A 27,039-nucleotide genomic window follows, 5' to 3' on the forward strand; every position below is an offset into this window, starting at 1 on the left:
CCGAAACTACCTTAGGCAAAAAACTTAGGGTGAGTGCGGAGTACCGCCCGGTCCTGCAGGAGTTTAGTGTAAGGCGGATAGGTAACTAGGGCCTGTAACTCACTAACCCTGCGAGCTGAAGTGATAGCTAAAAGGAAAATCACTTTCCATGTGAGATATTTTAGGTCGCAGGAGTGAAGAGGCTCGAACAGAGGTTTCATGAGCCGACCGAGAACGAGATTAAGGTCCCAAGAAGGGGCTGGAGGAAGTAAAAGTGGCTTGATATGGAGAAAACCTTTAAGAAAACATGTTACGAGGGGTTGGACCGATATAGGGACATCCCCGACACCTTTATGGAAGGCGGCTACTGCACTGAAATGCATTCTGATTGAAGAGGTTTTTAAACCTGACTCAGAAATGCCAGAGATAGTCCAAAAACCTTGGGATTGGACAGGAAAAGGGATCAAGGGACTGCGAAGTGCACCATGATGTGTACCTTTTCCATTTATAGGAGTAAGATTTCCTTGTGGAAGGCTTTCGCGAAGCAATCAGGACAGGAGATTGCCTTTCAACATCCATGCCGTCAGGGACAAGGCCTGAAGATTGGGATCCTGGAGTATTGGAAACCACACTTGGCACGGCCAGTGAGATGCTATCAGGATCATGGTTCCCTTGTCGTGACTGAGCTTCACGAGAGTCTTCTAGAGAAGAGGAAGTGGAGGGAATGCATAAAGCAGACTGGTTGTCCACGAGAGGGAGAATGCATCTCTGGGATGAGAGCGCTCGCTCCGAATGAGGGAGCAGTAATTGTCTACTTTGTGGTTCTGAGGGACGCAAAGAGGTCTATTTGGGGATAATCCTATTGCTGGAAGAGAGAGGTCGCTATCGAGGGATTGAGCGACCACTCGTGCGGTTGGAAGACACGACTCAGTTTGTCTGCCAAGACATTGTGCACTCCCGGCAAGTAGGTGGCCCTGAGGTACATCGAATGGGAGAGCACTTCCGCCCAAATCTGCGCAGCTTCCTGACACAGAAGGAAGGAACCTGTGCCTCCCTGTTTGTTGATGTACCACATGGCCACCTGATTGTCCGTCTGAATTAGGATGACGTGATTTGATAGGTAATCCTGAAAAGCTCTGAGAGGATATCGCATTGCTCGAAGCTCCAGGAAATTTATCTGGTATTTGGCTTCCTCTGGAGACCAAGATCCTTGTGTCTGTAGATCGTTCACATGAGCTCCCCAGCCGAGGTTGGAAGCATCGGTGGTGAGAATGAGTTGAGGATCTGGGAGATGAAAGGGCAGTCCCTGGAGGAGATTGTTCTGATCTTTCCACCAGGCGAGAGACAGGCGGAGTTGTGGACAATGGTTGACAGAGGCTGAGTCACTTGAATCCATTGTGACCTCAGAGTCCAATGCCTGACTCTCATGGCCAGGCGGGCCATTGGAGTGAGATGGACTGATGACGCCATGTGTCCGAGAAGGACAAGGAATTGCAGAGCCATTGCTGTATACTGAGACTGCAACTGGTGAGCGAGAGACACGAGGGTTTGCACTCGTTGTTGAGGTAGAAAGGCTTTTGCCTTTCTACCTCAACAACTTGGACAGTCTGCTCCAATGAAAGACAAGGTTTGAGATGGGGCTAAATAGGATTTCTCATAACTGATGAGAAATCCTAGAGAGATTAGAGTGTGTAAGGTCAAATCCAAGGACGACCGAGTGGCTTGCTGGGATGGGGCCCTGATTAACCAGTCGTCTAAACAGGGGTAGACATTAACACCTTTTTTAATGAGAAAAGCTGCGACAACTACGAGACATTTGGTAAAGGCTCGTGGTGCCGATGCTAGGCCGAATGGAAGCACCCGATATTTATTTAAGGATTTTTATACACCGCAGTACGTAAAGATACATCACCGCGGTTTACATTTAACAATAACTTAGCAACAGGCTTTACAATTGACATTATTAATAGGTATTAATTAGAATAAATTACAATTAACGGAAAACAGGCTGTACAGACCGTGGACCATCCATTAGTGTTTAACATACAATTAAAATATTGAAGTAACTAATAAACCTTTACGAACCAACACTAAAACCAAATAGCATATACTACAATAACGGTGCTGAGAGTGGATACAAGTTCTATATTGCACAGAGGACATTCTGTATATAACGCTAATCTAAAATCATGATCGTGGATGGGTGGGTAGATAGGGTGTAGGAGGAATTTGGGGAGAGAAAGAGGGTAGGATGGACACGGAGTAGGGGGATAATAGGGGGAAGCAATTTGAATGGCATTTCAGTTAATTGGATATCAATGTGTGAAAGCTAGTTCAAATAACCACGTTTTGAGGCCCTGTTTGAACTTCTTATGGCAGGGCTCCAGACGTAGGTCAGTGGGCATCTTGTTCCATAAGTTGATTCCCGCTATGGAGAAAGCACGGTCTCTTGTGGTCACATGTTTGATATGTTTAGTTGGCGGGGCTGCAAATTTAGCTTGATGGATATATCTTATGGGTCTCTTGGAGGTGCGGAACACAAACTGCTCCGAGAACCATTGCATCTCTTGGTTATAGACCGACTTATGAATAAGGGAGAGAACTTTAAAGGTAATTCTAGATGCTACTGGAAGCCAATGCAAGAACATGAGTGCTGGTGTAATGTGATCATGGAGACGGGTATTGGTGATTAATCGAGCTGCTGCATTCTGTAACATCTGTAAAGGTTGAATTGAGTTTTTTAGGGAGACCTAAGAGTATTGCGTTACAGTAGTCAATTTTTGGTAGTATGGTGGCTTGCAATACTGTCCGGAAATCTTGTGGATGTAGAAGATGTTTAATTCTTTTTAGTGTGTGAAGTTTGAAAAAACCATTTTTTATTGTAGCCGAGATGAATTTCTTTAAAGTGAAATGGTTGTCAATTATGACGCCAAGACTGCGGACTTGCTGTAGTTGGGGAAGAACAGATGTAGAAAGGTGGGATGTGTTGGAGGGGATGTTATTGTGTGGCGTGATGAGGATGAGTTCCGTTTTGGAAGTGTTTATAGCTAGGAAGTTTTCTGTGAGAAGCTTTTTTATTTCAGCCAGAGCTGATTCCCAGGTTTTCAGAGCATATTAGAGATGGAATCATTAATAGGGATGATAATCTGTACGTCATCCAGCATATGAAGTGACGGAGATTCAGTTTGCTAGGAGTCGACAGAGAGGGGCTAAGTAAATGTTTAAACAGTGTTGATGATAGCGAAGAGCCTTGTGGTACACCTTGTAGCAGATTTCTTGGTTTAGATATTTGATAGTGCCTTGGGGCCTACTAAAAACCGGAGGGTACTTGCGATAAGCTGGAGCTCTTGTGATGTGGGGTTGTATGCGTCCTGGAGGTCCAGAGAGCAGAGCCCAAGGTTAACATTTTGAACTTTTCCCGCTGGAGGTACTTGAGGGCACGTAGGTCCAGAATTGGACGAAGCCCCCCGGATTTTTTTTTTGGGGGGGGGGGGAAATCAAAAAGTACTGGAATAGAACCCTAGGCCTTGTTGTGAAGGAGGAACGGGTTCTATTGCTCTTAACTGGAGAAGAAGGGAAACCTCCTGCTCCAGAAGGACATAGTGTCGGTAAACTCTCCACGCTTGTAGAGGTGGGGAGTCTGGTGGAACAGCAAGAAAATTCAGATGGTAACCCTGAGCAATGATTGCCAGCACCCATTGGTCGGTTGTGATTGATTGCCATTTTCCATGCAAGTGGCATAATCGGCCTCCCACTGGTATGCTTGGCAGAGGGATCAGGCTGCTGCTCTCCAAGTGAAAGTCAAAAACCTGAAGCAGGCCCCGGCTGGGGAGCTGCTTGTGGCTTTTGCTTCCGGGGCTGGCGAGGCTGAGATTTCTGATAAGGCCTCGTAACTCAGGACCTTGTTGGTGGGGGATAGTACTTCCTTGGAGTCCTTCTTGAAGGGAAGTCAGAAGGCATTGATGAGAGCTGTTTGAGGGTCTCATGATGGTCCTTTAACTCAGCCACAATTTGCTGAATTTGTTCACCGAATAGATTATCTCCTATACAGGGCAGGTCAGAGAGCCTATCTTGTACTTCTGGGTGAAGGTCAGAAGACTTGAGCCAGGCCCAGCATCTTGCTGAAATTGCAGTTGCAGACACTCTAGTGGAGGTGTTGAAGATATTGTAAGCTGTTCTATCTCATGCTTCCCTGCCTCAAAGCCCTTGTTGACAAGGGTTTGAAGATGTTCTTGGAATTTGTCAGGCAGGGTTTCCGAGAAGTCCTGTATTTGCTTAAAAATGACCCTATTGTATTGGGTCATATACAACTGGTAAGAAGCAATTCTGGAGATGAGCATGACCCCTTGGAACACTTGTCGACCAGTATTGTCTAGGAACTTGTGTTCCTTGACAGGAGGGGTAGAGGGAGTGTGGCTTTGTCCTTTTCGCTTTCTTTTGAGCTGATTCTACCACAACCGAGTGGTGGTCAAGCTGAGATTTTTGAAAGCCCGGGGCTGACTGTACTAGATAAGTAGTGTCAGCTTTTCTGTGTACTGGGGCAATGGATCCAGGATTTTCCCAGTTCTTTTTGAGGAGGTCAAGAAGAACTTGATGAATGGGAATAGAAGTGATCACTTTAGGGGCATCCAGGAATTGGAGAAGCTCCATCATCTGGTGCCTGTCATCTTGCTCCGTCTGAAGCTGAAAAGGGACCAATTCCAACATTTCCTTCACAAAGTTAATGAAGAGATCCTCTGGAGGAGAACGCTTTCTACTTTCAGTAGGAGAAGGAGGTGAAGGTAAATCATCGGTGTCTGTGGAAGTTCAACACCCCAGGTGTCATAAGGATCAGCAGGCTGACCTGTAGACGAGAAGGGGTTCGATACCGAAGGCCCGGCTGAAGCTCTGAGAAATCGAAGGAATTCGCCGGGGGCACAGAGGATGCCCTGGGGGCCATCAGGTGTCGGTACTCGATGGCGCGATGTGCGTATCGCCCCCGATGAATGAATCGGTGGCAAGGTACGACATGGCATCGATGGCTGAGGCAATGCCCCCGAAGGAAGAATGCGGAACGGTGTTTCTCTCCGATGAAGCAGACATCGGGGAGCGCACCAGAGCCATCGGAGACCCGGGAATCACCGGTGGAAGGGCTGTCATGAGCGCCTCCATCCGGGATAGCAGCGGTGCCAACGCTGCTGGAATTGGGTCGATGACCGGTTCCACTCTCGGTGCCGGAGGGACCTGGAGTCGTTACATCGCCTTGTCGATGGCCTCCTGGACCAGCCGGTCCAGTTCTTCCCGGAGACCTGGGGCAATCAGCTCCGGCTCCATGATGGAAGAGGGAGGCTGAGGCACAGTCAGAGGGACCACCTTGGAATTGCGACTCCCAAACCCTGATCGGGTGAGGGTGGTCTCGATGTCCCGGTCGTAGGAGTGGTCGGTGCCGCTACTGGACGGGGCTTCTTAGACTGTGGCGAGGTCGATTATTTCGCTCCCTCGACGGTCTGAGACTTACGATGCAGATGGCGATGCTTCTCCCTTTGATCCCCTCGATCCTGAGGGGGAGAAATGGGAGTCGATGGCAGTGAAGACATCAATGGCGGGTGGTCACCGGACAGTCGTCAATGGTGGTGCGACTTCGACGGTGCTGGTTCCGATGACGTATGTGCGATGGACGGCGTCGGGGTGTGAGCATGGAAAAGGAGTCCCATCTTCTCCATTCTGGCCTTGCGACCTTTCGGTGTCATAAGGGCACATTTGATGCAAGTCAGGACATCATGCTCATGACCTAAACACATTACACAGACTCTATGAGGGTCTGTGATAGACATGGTACGAGTACAGTCCGGGCACAGACGAAAACCCGACGCCATGGCCATAGAAAAATCGAGCCGCAGTACGGTTGATGGCCAGTAGGCTGCGAGGGCCAAACTCTACGGTAATCGATGAAAAAACGGTGAAAAACTAACCGGAGTACCGCGGCTTGAGAAAATTTAGAGGAGGGACCCCTGTGGGGCGAAGTAATTTTAATTAAGTCGTGAGGAAAATTCCTGTCAGGAATCTCTTCAGAGCTCCTAAACCGCGAGGCTACTGCTGCGCAGAAAAAAGAAGACTGAAGGGGGACCCCTGCTGGCTGCAGGGTTAGTGCCATGCTGGACATGCCGAGTAGGGGCCAGTCAAAGTTCTGGAAACTGACAGACGTTTTCCGTGATTGGGCTCCATCCTGATGATGTCACCCATATGTGAGGACTACCATCCTGCTTGTCCTGTGAGAAATATCCTGACCACTGCCACCAAACGACTGGATTCTGCTGCTAGAGAGCAAGACTATGAAGAATCCCAGTTCACAAGTTGTGATGATGTGTTCCAGTCGATAGGCGAGATTGGGATGCTGATCTGAGGAAGTGCCACAGTGATGGAAAAGAGGATAGATTGGATTGTTCTTTACTTCTCCCTAGTCAAGGAGGCTTCTCACCAAACCCGTGATTTGGTCAAGTGACTGATGTGTCCGTCTGTGCCCGATGCCCTCTCTCCACCCTCCTTACCTCTCTGGCGCCTCCCTCTCCGTCCGCGGGAAGATTGGCTGCCGTGGCGTCCTTCTGCTGCAAGTCTTCGGGCGTTCCCAGACCGGCTCGACGCTATCCGCCATGTTCCTGGAGGCCAAGGGGCGCGCGCATGGCCCCAACTGAAGTACCGGCAATGGCGCGAACCTCAGGGGTGTCCCCGAAGATGAAGTCACCCGCGACGGATATTTAAGGTCTCAGTATTTGCTAACACATTGAGTTAGCAAGGATTGACAAGGTTTGACAGTGGACTCGCTTTGTCTAAGCAACTCTGCCTCCTCGGACTTACCAGAGGTACCCGCTCTCTCCTTTGTTTTTCAGATGACAGTCTGGAACCTGTACTCCTCCTTGAGGGCCCTTGTGCCCAGACTTGTTTCATATACTCTTCTGCCTGGAAGTCAACACTACCAACTATAATCAGTACATCAGTGAGTTACCATCATTCTCTGAGCTTTCCCTGGAACCAGGTACTCGCTCGAGGGCCTATCATTCCAGCTCCTGGGCTTTATTGGGACATTGTGTGAGTGTTACCATCTGCATACCCTGCCTACTCACTATAATCTCACTTTCTCTACAGCTCAGCCTCCAGGGATTGCTGTTCCAATATCTGAGGGACTACAGCCCAGCTGGGCTTTCCAGCTCACTACTGCCATCTCTGGTAATTCAATATATTGTTTAATAAAAGAACTAGGTGTGTCTGTCTCCAAACTCTGAGCCTGACTGGTGGTCCCTCTCGGGATCTTCCCCCAGGGGCATCTGCCACCGGCCCAAGGATCCACCTATAACTATTCCTAACTATAACAGATTGCTCCTCCCATCAGGCATCAGATTCATAACACTCGGCGCAGGCAGTGGTACATACTCATAAGAAAAAAAAAACAAAAAAAAAAAAAACACAACATACATAAGAAATGCCATACTGGGTCAGACCAAGGGTCCATCAAGCCCAGTATCCTGTTTCCAACAGTGGCCAATCCAAGTCATAAGTACCTGGCAAGTTCCCAAACATTAGATAGATCACAAGCTACTATGGCACATCTAACAAGAGAAAGAGCCTTTTCCATTGCCTCCCCTAAACTTTGGAACTCCCTACCTAAAGATCTGAGAACCCAATACTCCTCAGAGACTAGTATAGTCCCTGAATCTGCTTATGTAGGATATTTGAGTTGAGCAGAATTATGTAACACACTTGATATGGTTTTTCAAATGAAGTCCCTCAGAGAGCATTATAGTTATCGGAGAGGGTAATGGTAACATAACTGCCCTCCTCTGTAGATCTAGGATGGGCTGCAAAATATGCTGATAGAGCAGCCTGAAGGATCAGGCGAGTTTGATGCAGACAGCTTTGATTAAAGTGGAATGCTTGGACGCTTTGAAAGAATCGCATCTTAATAAACAGCAGTCAAAGCATCAAAGTCGATGCAGGAGGATGTTGGCCGATGCAAGCGTCACTGATTGCAATGGGATGGCACCATATATGTCTGTGCTATGCATTGTGGAGCCATATGCACCATACAGTTTATGTGTAGGGGCTCCAAGATGCAATGATACAGCATATGCTGCAGGAATGGTATGCTTTGTTGCATCGAATGCATCAGTGTGCAGTGCATTGAGCACATTGGTGCATCATGCCTCTATGCATAGATAGGATGCTTTGTGCATTAAATGTGCTAATGCACCTTGCACCAACAGCGCCAATGATGGCCACTTGACACTGGTACTGATGAACTGCACTTGAAGTGTGTGTGTTTTTTCAACGCAGACTCTGATGGCTCTAGTAATTGATGCTGCTTCTTCAATGCAGGGTAGCTGACCAAACTGGATCCCATGGCTTCAGTCTAGGCAGATAGGTGGAGTCTGAGAGGATCCTGCTCAATTCTTCTCAGAAAAGCAGAAGACTCTGCACTGAGGGAAGAGGATCTGCTGCAGCTCAGAATAAATGTACACAGCTCAATTCAAATTGCCTTGGAATGTTGGGAGTGTAGGGCCCTCAGTCCACAGCTGTAACAATTTACCTGGTCATGTTCCAGCCCAAGGCACCAATAGCAGGAGTTCATAACAGAGACATTACCTTGCCAGAGATGCAACTTTTAAAGTCACTTACCATTGATTTTTCCTTCTTTTGACATGCCTTTGGGAAGATATTCCCCCTTTTTTTTTTTTTTTTTTTTTAGGTAGCACAGGAAAGTGCTGCAGAGCCAGTGAGGAAACTATAAAATATAACAAATGGCACCCAGGTGCCTGGGATTTTTCTAACCCTGCCACATTACTAGCAATTGTACTTTCACTGTACTGTTCCTGAATAAAAAGAAGCCGACAACTTAGCAATATTAAGAAAAAAAGCAGTTTCAGCCCAGCAATGTTAAGTATGTAAAATCCCTTTTGCCCTAAATGCTTGCAGGCAAGTGCTTCATAAGATCTTAGTTTTCATGCCCAGTTAAAAAGACATTAAATAATGCCTCTCCTCTATATAAAAATAACAAAAAAAAAAAAAACACAACCCTCCCATTGCTTCCTACCTACTCACAACAAACTGGGGAACTCAGGAATTTGTACTTCACATAAAATATTAAAACTGGTTAGTTATTAACATAGTAACCCATATGGAGCTTACTTGCTGATAACTTAGATCGTTTCAGAATTTTGTTGAGCTACTTGACAAATCAAAGTATTTAGACCTATTACTCCAATGATAAAAAAAAAAAAAAAAAAAAAAAAAAAAAGCCTGTTGCTTCTCCCCTATTCAGATGATCAACTTTCTAGTCTAGCAGTAACTGGAACCTCCAAAGTGCATTAACTATAGCATTTAAGAAATTATTCATGCAAAGTAATATCAGAATTTGTTATAATCAGAACAAAAGATATGCTGGATTTTAATCAAAGTTAAACCTATTAAAAACATAATTAATATAGTTGAACTTCCTTGGGCAGGAGGACTTCCTAAGCCCAGACCTAGATGACGACCTGGACGAAGAGGGAAGTTTTTGAGTGTTGGTGGAGAGCTGCTGAAGGGTCGTATGGCCAGATTTGGGCCACCACGTCTTTGACTGTATATCTAAAGAGATTCTCTTCCATACATGAAAGGTCAGCGAGTCGCTCAAGCACCTCCAGTCTGAGATCTGCGGCCATGTGAGAGAGATTCACACTGCAGAGACCCTCGATACAGTCCCTAGAACATCGTAAGTCGAGTGGACCTCATGTTTTCCACACTCCAGTCCCTTATGCACCAGCAATAGGAGGGTGTCTTGCTGCTGAGGCAGTTGCCTGGCAATGTCCTGCATCTGCTTCCAGATGTCCCGGGTATACTGGCTCATATAGAGCTGGTAAGCCACTATTTGGGCAACAATCATAGTATCCTGGAACACCTTTCTTCCAAGAGTATTCATTGCTCTGTGATCCTCTCCCGAGGATGCAAAAAAGAATGCGTCCGAGAGCACTTGGCCTTCTTGAGAGCAGATTTGACGACCAACTGGTGGGGCAGCTGTTGCTTGTCTAATCAGAGACTTTTGGATGAGATAAATCATGTCCATCTGCCTGTTAATGTGAGACACCATGAGGATTGCTGCGACAGACTTTGTCTCACTCTCTCTGCCTCACTGCTCAGAGGCTACGCAGCTCCAAGCTGCTGGATTTTCAGAGACTCTCTTCATCACTTACCCACAAAATGACCCCGGAAGCCCAGGCTCCAGAACGCTGTCCCGTTCCCCTCTCAGCTGCTGACCGCGTCAAAGGGCACTGAGAGGGCCATAAGGGCAACGCTGCGCTTCCGGCGACGTGCGCCGAAGGAGCACGACAAAGGGGCTGTCCCCTTTGTATGCCCGGACTTCATAGGAATAATTAAAGTTTTTGAATTATGTGTTTCTCTTTTGTTTCCAAAGGTTCAATTCCAGTGTGCAGTACAACAGCATATATAGTATGAAGAAACCAGTGGTTATGTTACCCTTCACTAAAAACAGTAAGGAAGCAGAAGAACAACTTGATTAGTCTATCTTATAACAATACCATGGCTCTTACTGTTTTCTATTCTCTTTTTTTCTGATCAATGCTAAATCATTAACAAAAAAAGCTATTATCTCAGCTGTGCTGCAAGATAAGTCACATGATTTTGTAGCTATTACAGAAACCTGGCTAAAAAAAAAATAAAATAAATCAGATGCTGTAATTTTAAACCAAACTTCGAATAACGATTACATGACATTCTCTGTGCCCAGGCCTCATCGCCTGAGAGGAGGGGGGGGGGGGGGGGAATTTTGTTGAGTGCTAAAAAGAGCTTAAAGATGAAAATTGTGCCCATTGCACTAGTAAAGAACCATGAAATTGCATTACTGGAATCCAGTGAAATACAAAATTTGTCTATTGTCCTCTGGGTCTGCTAGAATGAATTTCTCTCCAATTTTTGAATTTTTATGTCAAATTTAAAACCAGATAAGTATCATTCTAGGCAATTTTAATGTGCATGTCAATAAGGACCCTTGCTCTGTAGCTTGTAAAAAAAAAAAAAACCACACTACTTTATGCTCTTTCTGCCATATGATATAATTTACTTAGTAAAGAACCTACCCACAAACAGGGCCATGCTTTAATTTTTTATAATGAGTTATTTAGGTCAGAATCAACACCGAATATTACTCCAGTCCCATGGTCAGATCATTTTTTAATTCAAGCAAATCTTAGGTGTACTAAAGTATGTGAAAAAAAACCTGCTGAAGCAGAACAATTTAAATGGCGGCCACCATTTCAAACTGAGGAACTGATTAACGAACTTACAGGAAAATTAGCTAACATTCAGTTATCTGCTCAATCTGCAGTATATTCATGGTTGGACATTACAGATGAAGAAACAAACAGAATTAATTCGATCTGTACAAAAACACTAGTAAAGATAAGAAACAAAATCCATGGTACAACAAGCAAAATCAGACTGAATAAAAAATGAAAAGATTTGGAAGAAACATAAAACTACTGAAGGCATTAACGAAATTATCGAATATCTTTAGCACAGTACACAAAGGGGCAGATTTTAAAACCTTGTGCGAGCGCGTACTTTTTGTTCGCGCAGCAGGGCGCGAACAAAAGTGCATGTCAATAAGGACCTTGCTACAGAGCAAGGGTCCTTATTGACATGCACATTAAAATTGCCTAGAATGATACTTATCTGGTTTTAAATTTGACATAAAAAATTCAAAAATTGGAGAGAAATTCAATTCTAGCAGACCCGGAGGACAATAGACAATTTTGTATTTCACTGGATTCCAGTATATGCAATTTCATGGTTCTTTACTAGTGCAATGGGCACAATTTTCATCTTTAAGCTCTTTTTAGCACTCAACAAAATTCCCTCCCCCCCCCCCCCTCTCAGGCGATGGATTTTATAAGATACGCACGTAGCCGCGCGTATCTTATAAAATCCGGGGTCGGCGCATGCAAGGGGGTGCACATTTGTGCAACCTGTGCGCGCTGCCTATTCCCTCCGAGGCCGCTCCGATTTCGGAGCGGCCTCGGAGGGAACTTTTTCGCCCTCCCCCCACCCCTATCTAGAACCCCCCCTACCTTGTGGCAAAGTTACGGCTGCTGAAAGCAGGCGTAACTTTGCGTGCGTCGCCGGCAGCCCCGCTCCGTCCTCCGGTCCCAGGGGCGTGGTCTGGAGGCCTCGACCACGCCCCCGGGCCCGCCCCCGAAACGCCGGGGCATGCCCCCGAAACGCCACATCATTTCAGGGACGCCCCCGGACACGCCCCCTCCCGCCACTTTTCAAAAGCCCTGGGATTTACGCGCGCGGCCCTTTTAAAATCCGCCCCAAAATTAATTGAGATGACTAAAAAAAGGACTATTTTGGAAAAAAGATTCACAAATACTCTAACTATAAAGAGTTGTTTAATATTGTGACCAAATTAACCGGTGATTCGAAGCAGTCCGGTTTAAACTTCAATGAAAATCCTTGTAATGAATTTGCCTGTTTCTTTAAAGAGAAAATAGAGAAGCTACTAACCAATTTTGATAGCTCTAAAGAGCAGACAATTATCCTCGACACCAATGATTAGCCTAAATGGTCTCATTTTGACGAAATATCGCCACTCGAAATTGAATTATTACTGAAATCCTTGAATCCTGCAAGCCATCCATTGGATTCCATTCGTGTCAGATTTAAAACTGATCCCGGAAGTCATAGTGCCAGTTATCACTAGAATCATTAGTATGTCCTTAACGAAGAAGTCCTTCCAAATAGTCTTAAGGGTGCAGTAGTATGTCCTATCCTCAAGAAAAAAAAAAATATTGATCCTTCAATTATGAACAACTATCGCCCAGTTTCAAACCTTTCCTTTTAGCTAAGTTAATAGAGAAGATAGTTCTTAAAACAATTAACCTGGATACTAACGATATTTTATATCCATCCCAATTTGGTTTTAGGAATCATTTTAGTACAGAAACACTGCTTTTATCACTTTCAGACACTGTGCTGAGAGGGATGGACCATGGAAGTCATACCTGTTTATTTTATTGGACTTAGCGGCCTTTGATAGCCTTATTAATAAAAACTGATGATTAACGGTATCTGAATTGGACTATCTAGGATTGTGCTAAAATGGTTTGAATCCTTTTTAACAAACTGTTTTTTTCAAGTACAAGTGAATAACAGGAGCACTAACAAAATAGATCTCAAAACTGGAGTGCCACAAGGCTCCTCGCTTTCGGCATCTTTATGCAACAAATACATGTTGCCATTATGCCGTCTGTTGTCAGGTCTTGGCCTGAAATATTTTTTATACGCAAAAGACATTCAAATTGTGTTACCAATAGAGGACTCAGTTGATAACACATGTAATCTTTTGTCAATATGAAAGCTATTAAACAGGTGCTTACTCAGATAAGACTAGTCCTAAATATTGAGAAAACTGAGATCATCATTCTTGAGAGAAAGATCTCTTCAAGAAACACAAACCAATTACTATTACAGGATCACATCACCCTAGAATTTTCAGAGACGATCGGGGACCTGGGTGTTATCATTGACAGTGGTGTCGATCTCGGTTACTGATGCCAGAAGCAGACACATAGCCTATGAGAATAGCGCTGTGGAACACTAGTGTTAGAACTGGTGCAGTATTCCCTAGCCAGAAACACATGGAAAAGCTACAAATACAGCTGGGAAAAGCTGACAGAGTTCATGAACAAGAAACACCTTACGAACAAGGAGGGGGGGGGAGGGGGTTTAAACGGGACATTAGCACAAGTATTCTGATAGAGTTCAAATTGGATTCAAAAGAAAAAAAGAGCTATTCAGTGTCACAAACAAGTCCTGTTTAGATGGTATTGCATTTATGTGTAACTAGCTGTAGCCTGCCATGCGTTGCTGTGGCTGAGCCTGGTTAAGTTGAAAAAACAGAACAGAGCCAGAGGATATCTGTAATATGTTTAATTTTGCAATGCTTGTGGGTATACGACATTTTTTATTGTTCCATCGTTAGTGCAGATATACAAATTGTCAGGTTTGCCTACTCGTGAACATGCAACATACAATTGTCCATGTGAGAAGCAATCGGTTTGTAGATGTAAACCGCAGAGGTGTAAAGATTGTCCTTGAGCTTTGTTGATGGTTATTGCAAATGCCAATCTAATTGGGAATTGCAATCTTTTAAACTGAAATGGCATATCTGTTGAAATGATAGGGATGCGAGGAATGAGTACATCTTTACCTTTGAAAGGTCCTGTCAAGATTGTAGCTTCTATGATATTGGTCCTTAAATTTTTGATAGCAACACATCCCTTTGTTTTCTCCCAGAAATTTCATAGCCTTGCAGTATGGACACACGTGTGTCAGAGCAATGAGAACATGCCATATGAAAGTATAATCCGGATGTGGGTTGTATCGGAAAGCAAGTCGATTATAATGTTTGGCCAGTTGATGTGGGATCTATGGCTGACGTTGAGGTGCTGTCGGTGTTAGAGGGATTTCAGCCACTGTCAGCGTTTCATGGGCATGGTGTTGTGAACGAAGGAGATTGTGAGCAGCGGAACGTGCTTGCCGTGATCGCAAGCGTGCCTCTAGCAGTCTGGATGCCGTTGCTCGGCCGCTTCCTGCTGTCTTCCTACAGCTATTCTTTCCTTGTTGTGCTTTTTTTGCTGCCCGTTCCTCCTCCGTGCGCCTAGTTCTAAGGCGTTGTGCCGCTAGCGCAGCGCGAGTACGCCGACGTAAGTTAGATTTTCTGCGAGGCATCAATTTGGTGAATTGCAAGAGATGTATGAATGGTGTGTAAAAGGATCAAGGGAAATGGGACTGTAATGTCCAAAGAGCAAGAGAAATGCACAGGGCAAAAATGAATGCCTTCTTAGGTAAGAGGATCCAGACCTTAAAAAGCAGTTACGACGCTGATAGATAAGAAATGAATTGGGGTGTATAAACGTGGTCAGTCAGTGGGAGGTTGTGATCCTTAGGGGAGTGCCTAATCCACCTAGTAATGTGTCTGTAGAGAAGTTTCTTTTGGAGGGCTAATCCGCTAGCTTTCAGAGATCAGTAAAGGTTATAGTTTGTGTGTTTTGTTTTTTTACCCCAAATGAACAGCACCAGCAAAGAATAGTTTAAATATGCAAGCACACCTTCCTGGCCCCCAAACCCGGCGAAATAGAGCAACCCACGCTACAGCCCCCCTCTTGGGAGATGTGGAGAATGAGTGGGCCCCCCTCCCCTGTGAAAAATGTGCGGCAGAAAATGAGAACGGTCCCCACCGTGCTCCTCCCCGGCTACCTGTGTAAACTGCCAGCCGGTGGCAAGGGTGTGTGCTAGGGTTTGTTCCATCGGTTGCCATGTCGCAAAACTTCACTGGTGAAAGTGGTGCGTCAGGATTCCTGACCTAGTAAGGGCAAATGTCAGCTGAGGATATGGCGCCGACGGGCTCTTGCCCATACTATGTCACATGGTGTACAGACGACATTGTTGTCTCCGTATAGCATAGTAAGGGCAAGGTTTGCCGGCGCCATTTTAGTTGCTGGCATCCAACGGCCCTACTGAATGCGATGTGTCCCGGACCGTTCCTGTGGTGCCGGCGGAGAAGCACGGACTTGTTTCAGGTGTAGGGTGTGATCGGAGTGCAGTGCGTGGGTGGAAGAGGGTACTTTAATTTAAAATCGGAGGGTGTGTGAAATGCGTGGCTTCCCAATGTAGCAGCCAGGAATTTGTGTTTTGGGAGGGTGGGTGAAGTAAGTGACATTGGCAGGCGTGTGGGTGGGGGTGTGTGAAAGGTGTAAGAGGTTGCGCTTGCGCCGACGGCCACCAGATGTCGCTGTTTTGTGTAAGCAATTTTTAAACTTGTATTACCTGTCACAGGTGTGACCTATATGTAATGTAAGTGTATAAGATCCTTATCGTATGGGAAGTGAATGTTGTGTGCAAAATTGAACGCATTCGGTTAAGCGGTTGGCGAGATTAGCGACGATGTACAAACTATTTAACATTTTTATTTATATAGATTAGTGGGTAGGGAAGACCCAATGAAAGCTTTCAAGATAAAGAAATTAACGATGGGGGTGGAAGAAACAATAAGGTATTAGTAAAGATTGGAGGATACCCATAATAAGTATCTTTAGAAAAAAAATGGAGGTACTACTTCAAAGGGGCATAGGATGGCTAGGTCAGACTATTTGGGGCAGCATTTCGGGTTAGCAAGGTGGCACACAAGACCAGATCTGCAAGCCATAGTCCAGCTCAAACAGTAGGAGATGTACATTTAAGGAAACAGGTGGAAGTGTGGCTGCTAAAAAAAAAAAAAAAAAAAAAAAAAAAGGAGGGATACATAATATACAAAAAAGGTACTTGACAAGGCTTTATAACCAGTTTGGGCAATTGTCAATAAAGCCATCGGGGAGGGCTCATTCCTCAAATACAAGAAGGTGGGACAGCACTTTCACAGTTCCAGTTCCAGAGACTGATATCAAGATACCTTGAAACTTCTGGCAACAACCTCAGGTTATATAGACAATACAAATTTAGGATTTGGGTTGCATCACTAGCTGACAAGTTGGACATGGAAGGTAAGTAGATACAGTACATTGGATTTCCACCATCCAAACAGATTCAAAAGTTGAGGGGTGAAAAATAATGGCAATGAAAGCAAATTTGCTTACCTGTAACAGGTGTTCTCCGATGACAGCAACATGGAGTTCAGATATGAAAAAAAACTTGTTGAAGTTTCTAGAACTTTGCCCAGCATGCCCTATACCATGCATTCATGCGGGGGTCCCTTTTCATGAGGTGGCAAGCAGGTTTTGTGAGGACTAACATCCTGCTGTCCTCAGAGAACATCTATTACAGATAAGCAACTCTGCTTTCTGAGGACAAGCAGGATGGTAATCCTAACACTTGGGTGAATCCTTAACTACAGGCTGCTCCCCAACAATAAAGGGGACCAACAGACTCCTAACCAGTTACTAATGGGCACATCACCGGTGCCGTTATCAGAAGGGAAGACAGCCTGAACCTAAATAACGGGCCCTAGGTTGAAGAGATGAGTTCTACATCTCGAACAGGATCCAAAGGCCGAACCTACCATTGTGTCGGCCATCCCTATCCAGACAATAGTGAGATGTGAATGTGTGGAGAGAACTGTGTCGCAGCCTTGCAGAGCTCCTCCACGGAATTGCTCGCAAGTGGGCCAACGATGCTGCCATGGTTCTGACAGAATGAGTCTTGACATAAACCCCCCCCCCCCCCCAAGATGCAGTTCCACCTGGACATAACAGAAGGAGATGCAATCTGCTAGCCAACTGGATAGTGTGTTTGGCAGAGGCAATGCCCAATCTATTCTTATCAAAAGAAACAAAAAAAGTTGGGTGGACTGTCTATGGGCTTTTGTCCGCTCTAGAGAAGGCTAAGGCTTGCTTGCAGTCCAAACTGTGCAGTGCTTGTTTGCCTTCATGAGAATGGGCCATGAGAATATTGGCAGGACGATTAAGATGAAAATCCATCATCTCAAGGTGCGTATGCAAGACCACCCTGTCGTGATAAAAATTAGTATAAAGTGTATAAGTCATTAATACCTGGAGCTTGCTGACCCTGAGCGCTTAAGTGGCCATCACTAAAAATATGACCTTCCAGGTCAGGTACTTCAGGTCACAGGTGCACAATGGCTCAAAAAGGAGCTTTCATCAGCTGAGCTAACACCACGTTAATGTCCCAAAAAACAGTGGGAGGCTTCAATTGAAGCAGGCCCTGCATGAAACGTACAACTATAGGCTGTACAGAGATGGGCATACCATCTACATCTTGGTGGTATGCGCCATTGCACTGAGAAGAACTAATGGAGTTGGTTTTAAACTAGCTTATTATAGGTGTAGAAGGAAATAAAGCAGTTTTGTGTGGGGCAGGAGAATGGATCTAGGGTCTTCTGCTCATGTCACATAGAAAACCTCCACTTCAGTCGATAGGACTTCCTAAGGAAGGCTTTCTAGAAACCACCAGGACCTGAGATATCTTCTGAGAGATTGAGCGGTTGCAGGATAAACCGCTCAACATCCAGGCCATGGACGAATGCAGCCATATAGCCCACCAGCCTCAACATGTGCCAGGTCGACACCTGCTGGCTCTGTTGAATCTGACAATGGTCGCTATGCCAACTGCCCTCTGATAATGTAGAAAGGCCTTGGCCTGAGCTGTGTCTAGCAGGGCTCCTTTAAAGTCCAATTAAGATGACATGGTGAGAAGAGACTTTGAGTAGTTGAGAAACTCTAGTGTCTCAAACAAGCACATGGAACTGATTGCTCCTGCCTGAAACATGCTCTTGACCAGCCAATTGTCCAGATACAGGAAAACATGCACTTCCAGTTTGCAGAGGTGCACCACCACCACAGCCAGGCATTTTGTGAAGATCCATGGGGCGGATGCAAGCCTGAATGGACAATACCTGGAACTAGAAATGCTGTGTTCCCACCACAAACTGAAGATACTTCCTCAGTCGCAGAAAGTACCTAGATATCAATGTATGTGTCCTTTAGGTCGAGGGAGCATAGCCAGTCCCCTTTTTGCAAAAAGTGGGATCAAGTTGCCCAGGGAAACCATCTTGAACTTTTCTCTTTTTAGGTGTAAGATGGGACGGAGTCCTCCTGTTCTGTTTGGAATCAGAAGTATCTGGAATAAAATATCTACTCTCTGCCCTAGAGATATGAGCTTGATTGCTCTGGCCGTTAAGAGGGAGGATAGCTCCATTTGTAGTACCTCCGGATGCTCTACCAGCTTCCAATGTGGGCATGGATGGTAATTTGGCAGGACACCTAATAGATTCAATTGGTACCCTTGGCAGACAATGGACAGAACCCACTGGTTCACAAAGAATGGCAACCTGCCCCCGACCGAAGAGTCCATCATCCCGGGTATGGGCAACTAGCTTACACTCCATACAGCCTAGTCAAAACCCTGTCCCCTGAGTTGAATAAGGAGCTGGCTGGGGTTTGGGGGCTCTCTGCTGCCTTTGGACCGCTGCAGGAGCCCTGATGGTGTTGAAGGTAGTGAGGAGGTGGATAGTTCCTCCTCTGGCAAAAAGGACTCCCTTGGCCCAGACTAGACAGCGTCCTGGATGAGGAGAACGGGTCCGGAGTACTGGCGGAGAGTTGTTAGAGGGTCTCATGATGGTCCTGATGTTGGGCCACAGCATCCCTCACCTTATCTCCAAAGATACTCTTTCCAGTACACAGATTTCTGCTGCAGAGACTCGCAAATACTATTTTGAATACATCCTAGGTCACACAACCTTATGTTTTCCATACTGTAGACCTTTGTGCACCAGTGACATAAGGGTATCTTGCTGCTGTTGAAGCAGCTGCTCAGCCACTTCCTGCACCTGCTTCCAGATATCCCGTGAGTACTGGCTCATGTAAAGATAGTGGCAAATAAGCATGGCGCCTTGGAACATTTTCCTCCCAAGAACATTCATCGATCTGTGGTCCTTACTCATTCCTTGCCACCTCCAGGAGGGAGAGGGAACTTGGCCCTCTTGAGAATGGATTCAACAACCACCAACTGGCAGGCAGCGGACGCTTATCAAATCCGGCAGCCTTCTGCCCAGCAGAACCCTGTCCACCTTCTTGTTAAACGGGAGACGTTCCCATATTCTCAGAAGCAACTCCTTAAGGATCTATGTACCAGGACCACTACAATATCCATAGGTGGCTCTACGAACTGGAGGATCTCAAGCATTTTGTGCCTGGCATCCTCTTCTGTTAACAGTTGAAACTGGATGGCTTCTGCCATCACCCTCAGAAACCCTGTAAAAAGGTCAAGTCCTCAGGCAAGGACTTCCTTCACTCATCTGGAGAAAAAGGGTCTGACAGAAGACCAGAGCATCCCCCCAGGGTCATACAGACCCTCATCCTCACTGATGCTACAGGGGATAGGGCCCTAGGTGCTCGTCCTTCGTCCAGAGGTGCAGGCACCAGTACAATTGGACGAGGGATTACAGGCCTCAGTGGAGCTTCCTCTTTGGAAGAACCACCACTGACCACCATATAGGTAGTGGGGGGAGGCCTCAATGCTCCACCTGGTATCTGTGCCATCCCAGGAACTGGCACCAGTTGTGTCAGTAATGTGTAGATGAGCACGTTGAGCTTCTCCAGTAGCAGTAGGATAATGAATAGCACCAGCTCTGGTGCCATTGGCCCAATGCCCTTTAGTGCTTTATCCACCGCCAGCTGGACACGATGCTTCAGCTCCTCCTCAAACGTTGCTGATGCCAACACTGAATGGGAGGAAGAAAGGGTGGCCAGATCTTCTTCGGACCCATGAGGTGGCTTGGCAACTGGCACAAAGACTAGTGGAGACAGTCACAGACCCTTAGCATCAATAGAGGATGGGCCCTCCTCACTGCAGGGTCATCACAGCAAAAGCTGGTGCATCCCTACGTCTGGCACTGTGCACTGACAGGGACTGGTACTGATGCTTCTTAGGTTTCCCTTGATGCTCGGCCCAGTCTTTCCCCGGTACCAAGGCCAAAGATGATGAATCCGCATCCTCGGCCGGAGAAGATAGATAATAGTCTATCTCTGGTGCCCCTTTCCACTGAAGTCCCCCTCATGTCAATGGCATTGCCTATCAGTGCAGCTCCATCGATGTCAATGCCGCCGATGCTTATGGCTTGGACTTCCTTGACCCGAAGAGCTGATCCATCTTGTCAAGTCAAAGTAAATGTCCCTTTGAGGTCATTTGGGCACATAAGTGACAACCCCGAATGTCATGCAATATCCCCAGGCAGAGGACACATAATGGACGTAGTCCTCGGGCACTGGGGGAAATTGACAAAAACCAGGCACAGCCATGACAGAACAAAAGAAAAGGGGCTGCAGACACAAAACAAAATGTGGTGGCCATCGATAGTCGGTGGGCACTGGAGCTCTGCTGCCGCAGGGATAATTGACCGGGGGGGGGGGGAGAAAAAAAGCTTTACCAGAAAGGTCCTTCTCGGTGCCTCCCCACAGGATACTATGGGGAGGCACCGAGAAGGACCTAGCAACCCATGTGAAAAACCACAATAAAAAAAAAATAAATTTTTCCATTAGGCCAGAAACAGCCAAAAGTGAGCTCAGACCAAGAGGCTTATGCTCTGTGGAAACAAAGAGAAAAGGAACGCACATGGACACGTAGTATAGGACATGCTTAGTGTGCCTAGTCAGAGTTCTAGAAACTTTGACAAAGTTTTACTCGTTGGGGCTTCATCTGATGATGTCACCTATGTGTGAGGACTATCATTCTGCTTGTCCTCAGAGAATATGTATTTTCATTTTTATTTTCTTATGGCAGCCTGTGAATGTCAGCTGAAAATGGTGTACATTGTGGGTCAGGTGGAGAAACATTGGGCATACCTCAAGAAAAGACTATCATAAAATCGATGGGGCAGCGAGGAATGAAACAGAGCCAGCCGATTCCCAGGTTATGGCAGGCAGCCAGGGTGCACCCCAAGTCTCAACTGTCATATACTTTTGGGGGGGGGGGGGGGGGTAACAATTGTGTGTTACAAAAAGGTATCAGTTTGATAGCAGCAATAAGGAGATCTCCGGGATGGCATAGAGTCCAACAGGATAAACATCCTGCATGAGACTAAATACAAAATTGAATCTTTATGGGTAGAAATCCCTTGTGTATCAGGGAAGACTACAGTGATAGGGGTATACCACCGTCCACCTGGTCAAGATGGTGAGATGGACAGTGAAATGCTAAGAGAAATTAGGGAAGCTAACCAAATTGGTAGTGCAGTAATAATGGGAGACTTCAATTACCCCAATATAGACTGGGTAAATGTATCATCGGGTCACGCTAGAGAGATAACGTTCCTGGATGGAATAATGATAGCTTTATGGAGCAATTGGTTCAGTAACAGACGAGAGAGGGAGCAATTTTAGATCTAATTCTCAGTGGAGCACAGGACTTGGTGAGAGAGGTAACGGTGGTGGGGCCGCTTGGCAATAGTGATCATAATATGATCAAATTTGATTTAATGACTGGAAAAGGAACAGTGTGCAAATCCAAGGCTCTCGTGCTAAACTTTCAAAAGGGAAACTTTGATAAAATGAGAAAAATTGTTAGAAAAAAACTGAAAGGAGCAGCTACAAAAGTAAAAAATGTCCAAGAGGCGTAGTCATTGTTAAAAAATACCATTCTAGAAGCACAGTCCAGATGTATTCCACACATTAAGAAAGGTGGAAAGAAGGCAAAACGATTACCGGCATGGTTAAAAGGGGAGGTGAAAGAAGCTATTTTAGCCAAAAGATCTTCATTCAAAAATTGGAAGAAGGATCCAACAGAAGAAAATAGGATAAAGCATAAACATTGGCAAGTTAAATGTAAGACATTGATAAGACAGGCTAAGAGAGAATTTGAAAAGAAGTTGGCTGTAGAGGCAAAAACTCACAGTAAAAACTTTTTTAAATATATCCGAAGCAGAAAGCCTGTGAGGGAGTCAGTTGGACCGTTAGATGATCGAGGGGTTAAAGGGGCACTTAGAGAAGATAAGGCCATCGCGGAAAGATTAAATGGATTTCTTTGCTTCGGTGTTTACTGAAGAGGATGTTGGGGAGGTACCCGTAATGGAGAAGGTTTTCATGGGTAATGATTCAGATGGACTGAATCAAATCATGGGTGAACCTAGAAGATGTGGTAGGCCTGATTGACAAACTGAAGAGTAGTAAATCACCTGGACCGGATGGTATACACCCCAGAGTTCTGAAGGAACTAAAAAATGAAATTTCAGACCTATTAGTAAAAATTTGTAACTTATCATTAAAATCATCCATTGTACCTGAAGACTGGAGGATAGCAAATGTAACCCCAATATTTAAAAAGGGCTCCAGGGGCGATCCGGGAAACTACAGACCGGTTAGCCTGACTTCAGTGCCAGGAAAAATAGTGGAAAGTGTTCTAAACATCAAAATCACAGAACATATAGAAAGACATGGTTTAATGGAACAAAGTCAGCATGGCTTTACCCAGGGCAAGTCTTGCCTCACAAATCTGCTTCACTTTTTTGAAGGAGTTAATAAACATGTGGATAAAGGTGAACTGGTAGATATAGTATACTTGGATTTTCAGAAGGCGTTGACAAAGTTCCTCATGAGAGGCTTCTAGGAAAAGTAAAAAGTCATGGGATAGGTGGCGATGTCCTTTCGTGGATTGCAAACTGGCTAAAAGACAGGAAACAGAGAGTAGGATTAAATGGGCAATTTTCTCAGTGGAAGGGAGTGGACAGTGGAGTGCCTCAGGGATCTGTATTGGGACCCTTACTGTTCAATATATTTATAAATGATCTGGAAAGAAATACGACGAGTGAGATAATCAAATTGCAGATGACACAAAATTGTGCAGAGTAGTTAAATCACAAGCAGATTGTGATAAATTGCAGGAAGACCTTGTGAGACTGGAAAATTGGGCATCCAAATGGCAGATGAAATTTAACGTGGATAAGTGCAAGGTGATACATATAGGGAAAAATAACCCATGCTATAATTGCACAATGTTGGGTTCCATATTAGGTGCTACAACCCAAGAAAGAGATCTAGGTGTCATAGTGGATAACACATTGAAATCGTCGGTTCAGTGTGCTGCGGCAGTCAAAAAAGCAAACAATGTTGGGAATTATTAGAAAAGGAATGATGAATAAAACGGAAAATGTCATAATGCCTCTGTATCGCTCCATGGTGAGACCGCACCTTGAATACTGTGTACAATTCTGGTCGCCGCATCTCAAAAAAAGATATAATTGCGATGGAGAAGGTACAGAGAAGGGCTACCAAATTGATAAGGGGAATGGAACAACTCCCCTATGAGGAAAGACTAAAGAGGTTAGGACTTTTCAGCTTGGAGAAGAGACGACCGAGGGGGGATATGATAGAGGTGTTTAAAATCATGAGAGGTCTAGAACGGGTAGATGTGAATCGGTTATTTACTCTTTCGGATAGTAGAAGGACTAGGGGACACTCCGTGAAGTTAGCATGGGGCACATTTAAAACTAATCGGAGAAAGTTCTTTTTTACTCAACGCACAATTAAACTCTGGAATTTGTTGCTAGAGGATGTGGTTCGTGCAGTTAGTATAGCTGTGTTTAAAAAAGGATTGGATAAGTTCTTGGAGGAGAAGTCCATTACCTGCTATTAAGTTCACTTAGAGAATAGCCACTGCCATTAGCAATGGTTACATGGAATAGACTTAGTTTTTGGGTACTTGCCAGGTTCTTATGGCCTGGATTGGCCACTGTTGGAAACAGGATGCTGGGCTTGATGGACCCTTGGTCTGACCCAGTATGGCATTTTCTTATGTTCTTAAGACACTGATTAAAGTGCAAGGGCAGAACGTGATAATTGGCTGGTCCCGGCTCATCCCTATATTGGTATGGAAAGGAGCCAAGCTCTTGTCACTTTTTGTGACATAAAATTGTTACCACACACCCCCAAGTATATATGTGAACACAAAAGTAGGAAAATGTGACGGAACTGAGAGGGGTACAAACATGGCACGCAGAACTACCAACCCAATGTAAAGGTTTATTTAGATAGAATGGGGTCCACCTGACAGACATAGGTTTGGACATTTTTTATTTAAGTATTCACACAGCAACTGAAGCTTACACAGTATCCTAGAAAGGGGTGGAGAATCAGGTCCCTAATAAGGGGTTACTGTCCCCTCCATGGCAGCAGCTCATCAGCTAAAAAAGATGGCCATTAGAAAGGGCACACCTGGGTTGGTGGGGGGTATTAGTACATTGTGAACAAACAACAAGTAGGCAACCAATATACAGACCAGGATTTGGTTGGCCTGGAAACTGGATGAAATAATAAATGGTAGGACAGCATGATGCGGCTGTCCGATTTCTCCAACATCTTGCACAGTGCACCTTGATAGGAATAGCCACTGCTTGTTGCTGGCATTAGTAGCATGGGATTTATTTAATGTCTGGGTATTTGCGATTTAGATTGGCCACTGTTGGATACAGGACACTGGGCTTTATGGACTCCTGGTCTGACCTAATATGGTATATATCTTATGTTCTTATGATGATGAGGGACAATGATGTAGATTTAAATAAATAAATAAAAAAAACACTCTTCCTCCACAGCAAATGCATTAGCATAAGATTATTGAGTTAGATAACATCCTGGTTTATTTAAAGCTGTGGCCTATAATTTCCACTGTTTTGGGTTTGGATTGAAGATTAAAGTTATATTGGAAATAATAACTTTGGTTTTAAACAAATATCCCAGTGTTTTATTGGGGGGGGGGGGTGGGGTAGGACAAAGGGTGCAGCATGTCTGTTTTTTTTAAGTTCTGTGGCACCGAAACAAATGTATTTCCAGATTTTTTTTTTAATAGTCTCACTTGCCTTCCCACCAAAAAAAAAAAAGCCCACACCTAGGAACTCTTGCCTCTTTCATACACACAGAATTTTGAAAGTTATGCATTTCCTCATTTACAATGTTTTATGTCTATAAGCTAAAACAGAAAAATATAAAGTTTACCCATATATAGCTTGCGTTACAATCACAACTTACATTTTTTTCAAACAAGACATTTTTCCAACATTTCCATGCAAGAGACAGGGCCCTCAGGATTTCTTCCGGGGTCAGAGACACCTAATGGGTTAATTACACACAAACTGAAAGGAGTGAGCCGCAATTCTCGCAGCCAGGACAACATGCCGCAGGAGAAGCCAGCAGTACAGGGCAAAGAGAAGCACAGCGATCACGCTCAGCTCCGCCACTCCCCTGCGCTATCAACCGGCCCGCAAGCCCCACGCTCCAAACTGACCCCCCATCGACGCCCACAGTCCTGAACTCCCCTCAAAACTTTTCCTCAGCTCCATCGAGCCTCGCCCGCCTCCTGTCAGCCCCGGACGCTCCTACCTTCGTAGTGCAGGTCCACAAGCACCAGCAGCAGAGGCAAGAAGGAGAGCAGCTTATCGGCACAAGCAGCGGGAGACACCATAGCGCGAGAAGGCCCCGAGAACCCCAGGCTGTCACCGGGCACCACACTGGTAGCTCTGCCGCTCGCAGCGCTCTTCTACCAGCTCCAGGTCCCGTCGCCTGGTCGTGGTGGGTCCGGATTGGTGAAGGCCGCCTCTGGGCCCGCCCCTTTCTCTCCGTAGGATAACGTGGAGGCAGGGGAAAAGGGTTCAGTGTCAGGGGCTCGCTGCGTGGAGGGCAGCTAATGTCCAGCCCCTGGCTCGCGGCCTTGTGACGTCAGAGCACGCACATCGCTCGGGGCTGAGAGGAGCAACACCGATGACTGTCGTTAAGTTACCTGGGCTGTCTGTAAGCCAGGCCTATCGCTTCCGGATGCTGCAGCCCGTGCGGCTTTTCCGCGCTCCCTGGCACCTATTTTTCTTTTCCTAAAAAGTTAGGTCGGCAGGGTGTTAGTAGTGTGCGCAAGAAGCAAGCAGTTTAAGAGAGCTGAAGAATTGGCCTCTCGGAAAAGTTTTAAAAATCTCAAATTATGATTTTATGTTACTATGAAACAATCTTGTCTTACCGAAAAAAATAGTAGGGTCCCCCCTCCCTCACTTTCTTTTATCTAAATTATGTCCTGCAGTGCAAGGATCTAGACATCTGGCAATCCGATACAGTTTTTAAGCTATCCTCTCTACATAGGAAATGCAAGCAGACTATAATGCTTTGAATAGATAATAAGAATCTACCTTAATTAACATTCTCTTTTAGAAAATAAGCAGCTTCCTTGGTTTCTGGCTTCATCTTCTGATCTACTCGGGTTTTTAAATCCTCTGTTCCATTTCGTTTCTCTCTCTGGTAGACATTAGGAGGCAGCAGTAGAACCATCTTTAGAGAAGGGCTTGGAGTGTTAATGAACTGTGGAGACCAGCGCATCATTACTGCCTCTCCCCCTTCCCCCGACTCTCACTTCTCAGCACGGTTCTCGCCCTTCTCTCATCCCTGCTCTGTGGCTCTCCTCCCTATTCTTTCCTCTCACTTTCCATTATATATATTACAAGCCGTTAAGCCCGTTAAAACGGGCTACATTACATTTTTTTTCAGT

At 45.4% G+C, this 27,039-nt stretch overlaps 1 protein-coding gene across 1 annotated transcript in view; it reads right to left on the bottom strand.

Moving 5' to 3' along the window:
* Nucleotides 1-26,187, bottom strand: part of DNAJC3 (DnaJ heat shock protein family (Hsp40) member C3) — a 401,955-nt gene extending 375,768 nt beyond the window's left edge. Inside the window, 1 exon segment of the mRNA XM_029604719.1 lies at nt 25,893-26,187. Coding sequence (XP_029460579.1) covers nt 25,893-25,974 — 82 coding nt within the window. The 5' untranslated portion in view covers nt 25,975-26,187.
* Nucleotides 26,188-27,039: the final 852 nt, after the last annotated feature.

This window comes from Rhinatrema bivittatum, chromosome 5 (genome assembly GCF_901001135.1).
Source record: "Rhinatrema bivittatum chromosome 5, aRhiBiv1.1, whole genome shotgun sequence".
In the NCBI taxonomy this organism is placed as follows: domain Eukaryota; kingdom Metazoa; phylum Chordata; class Amphibia; order Gymnophiona; family Rhinatrematidae; genus Rhinatrema; species Rhinatrema bivittatum.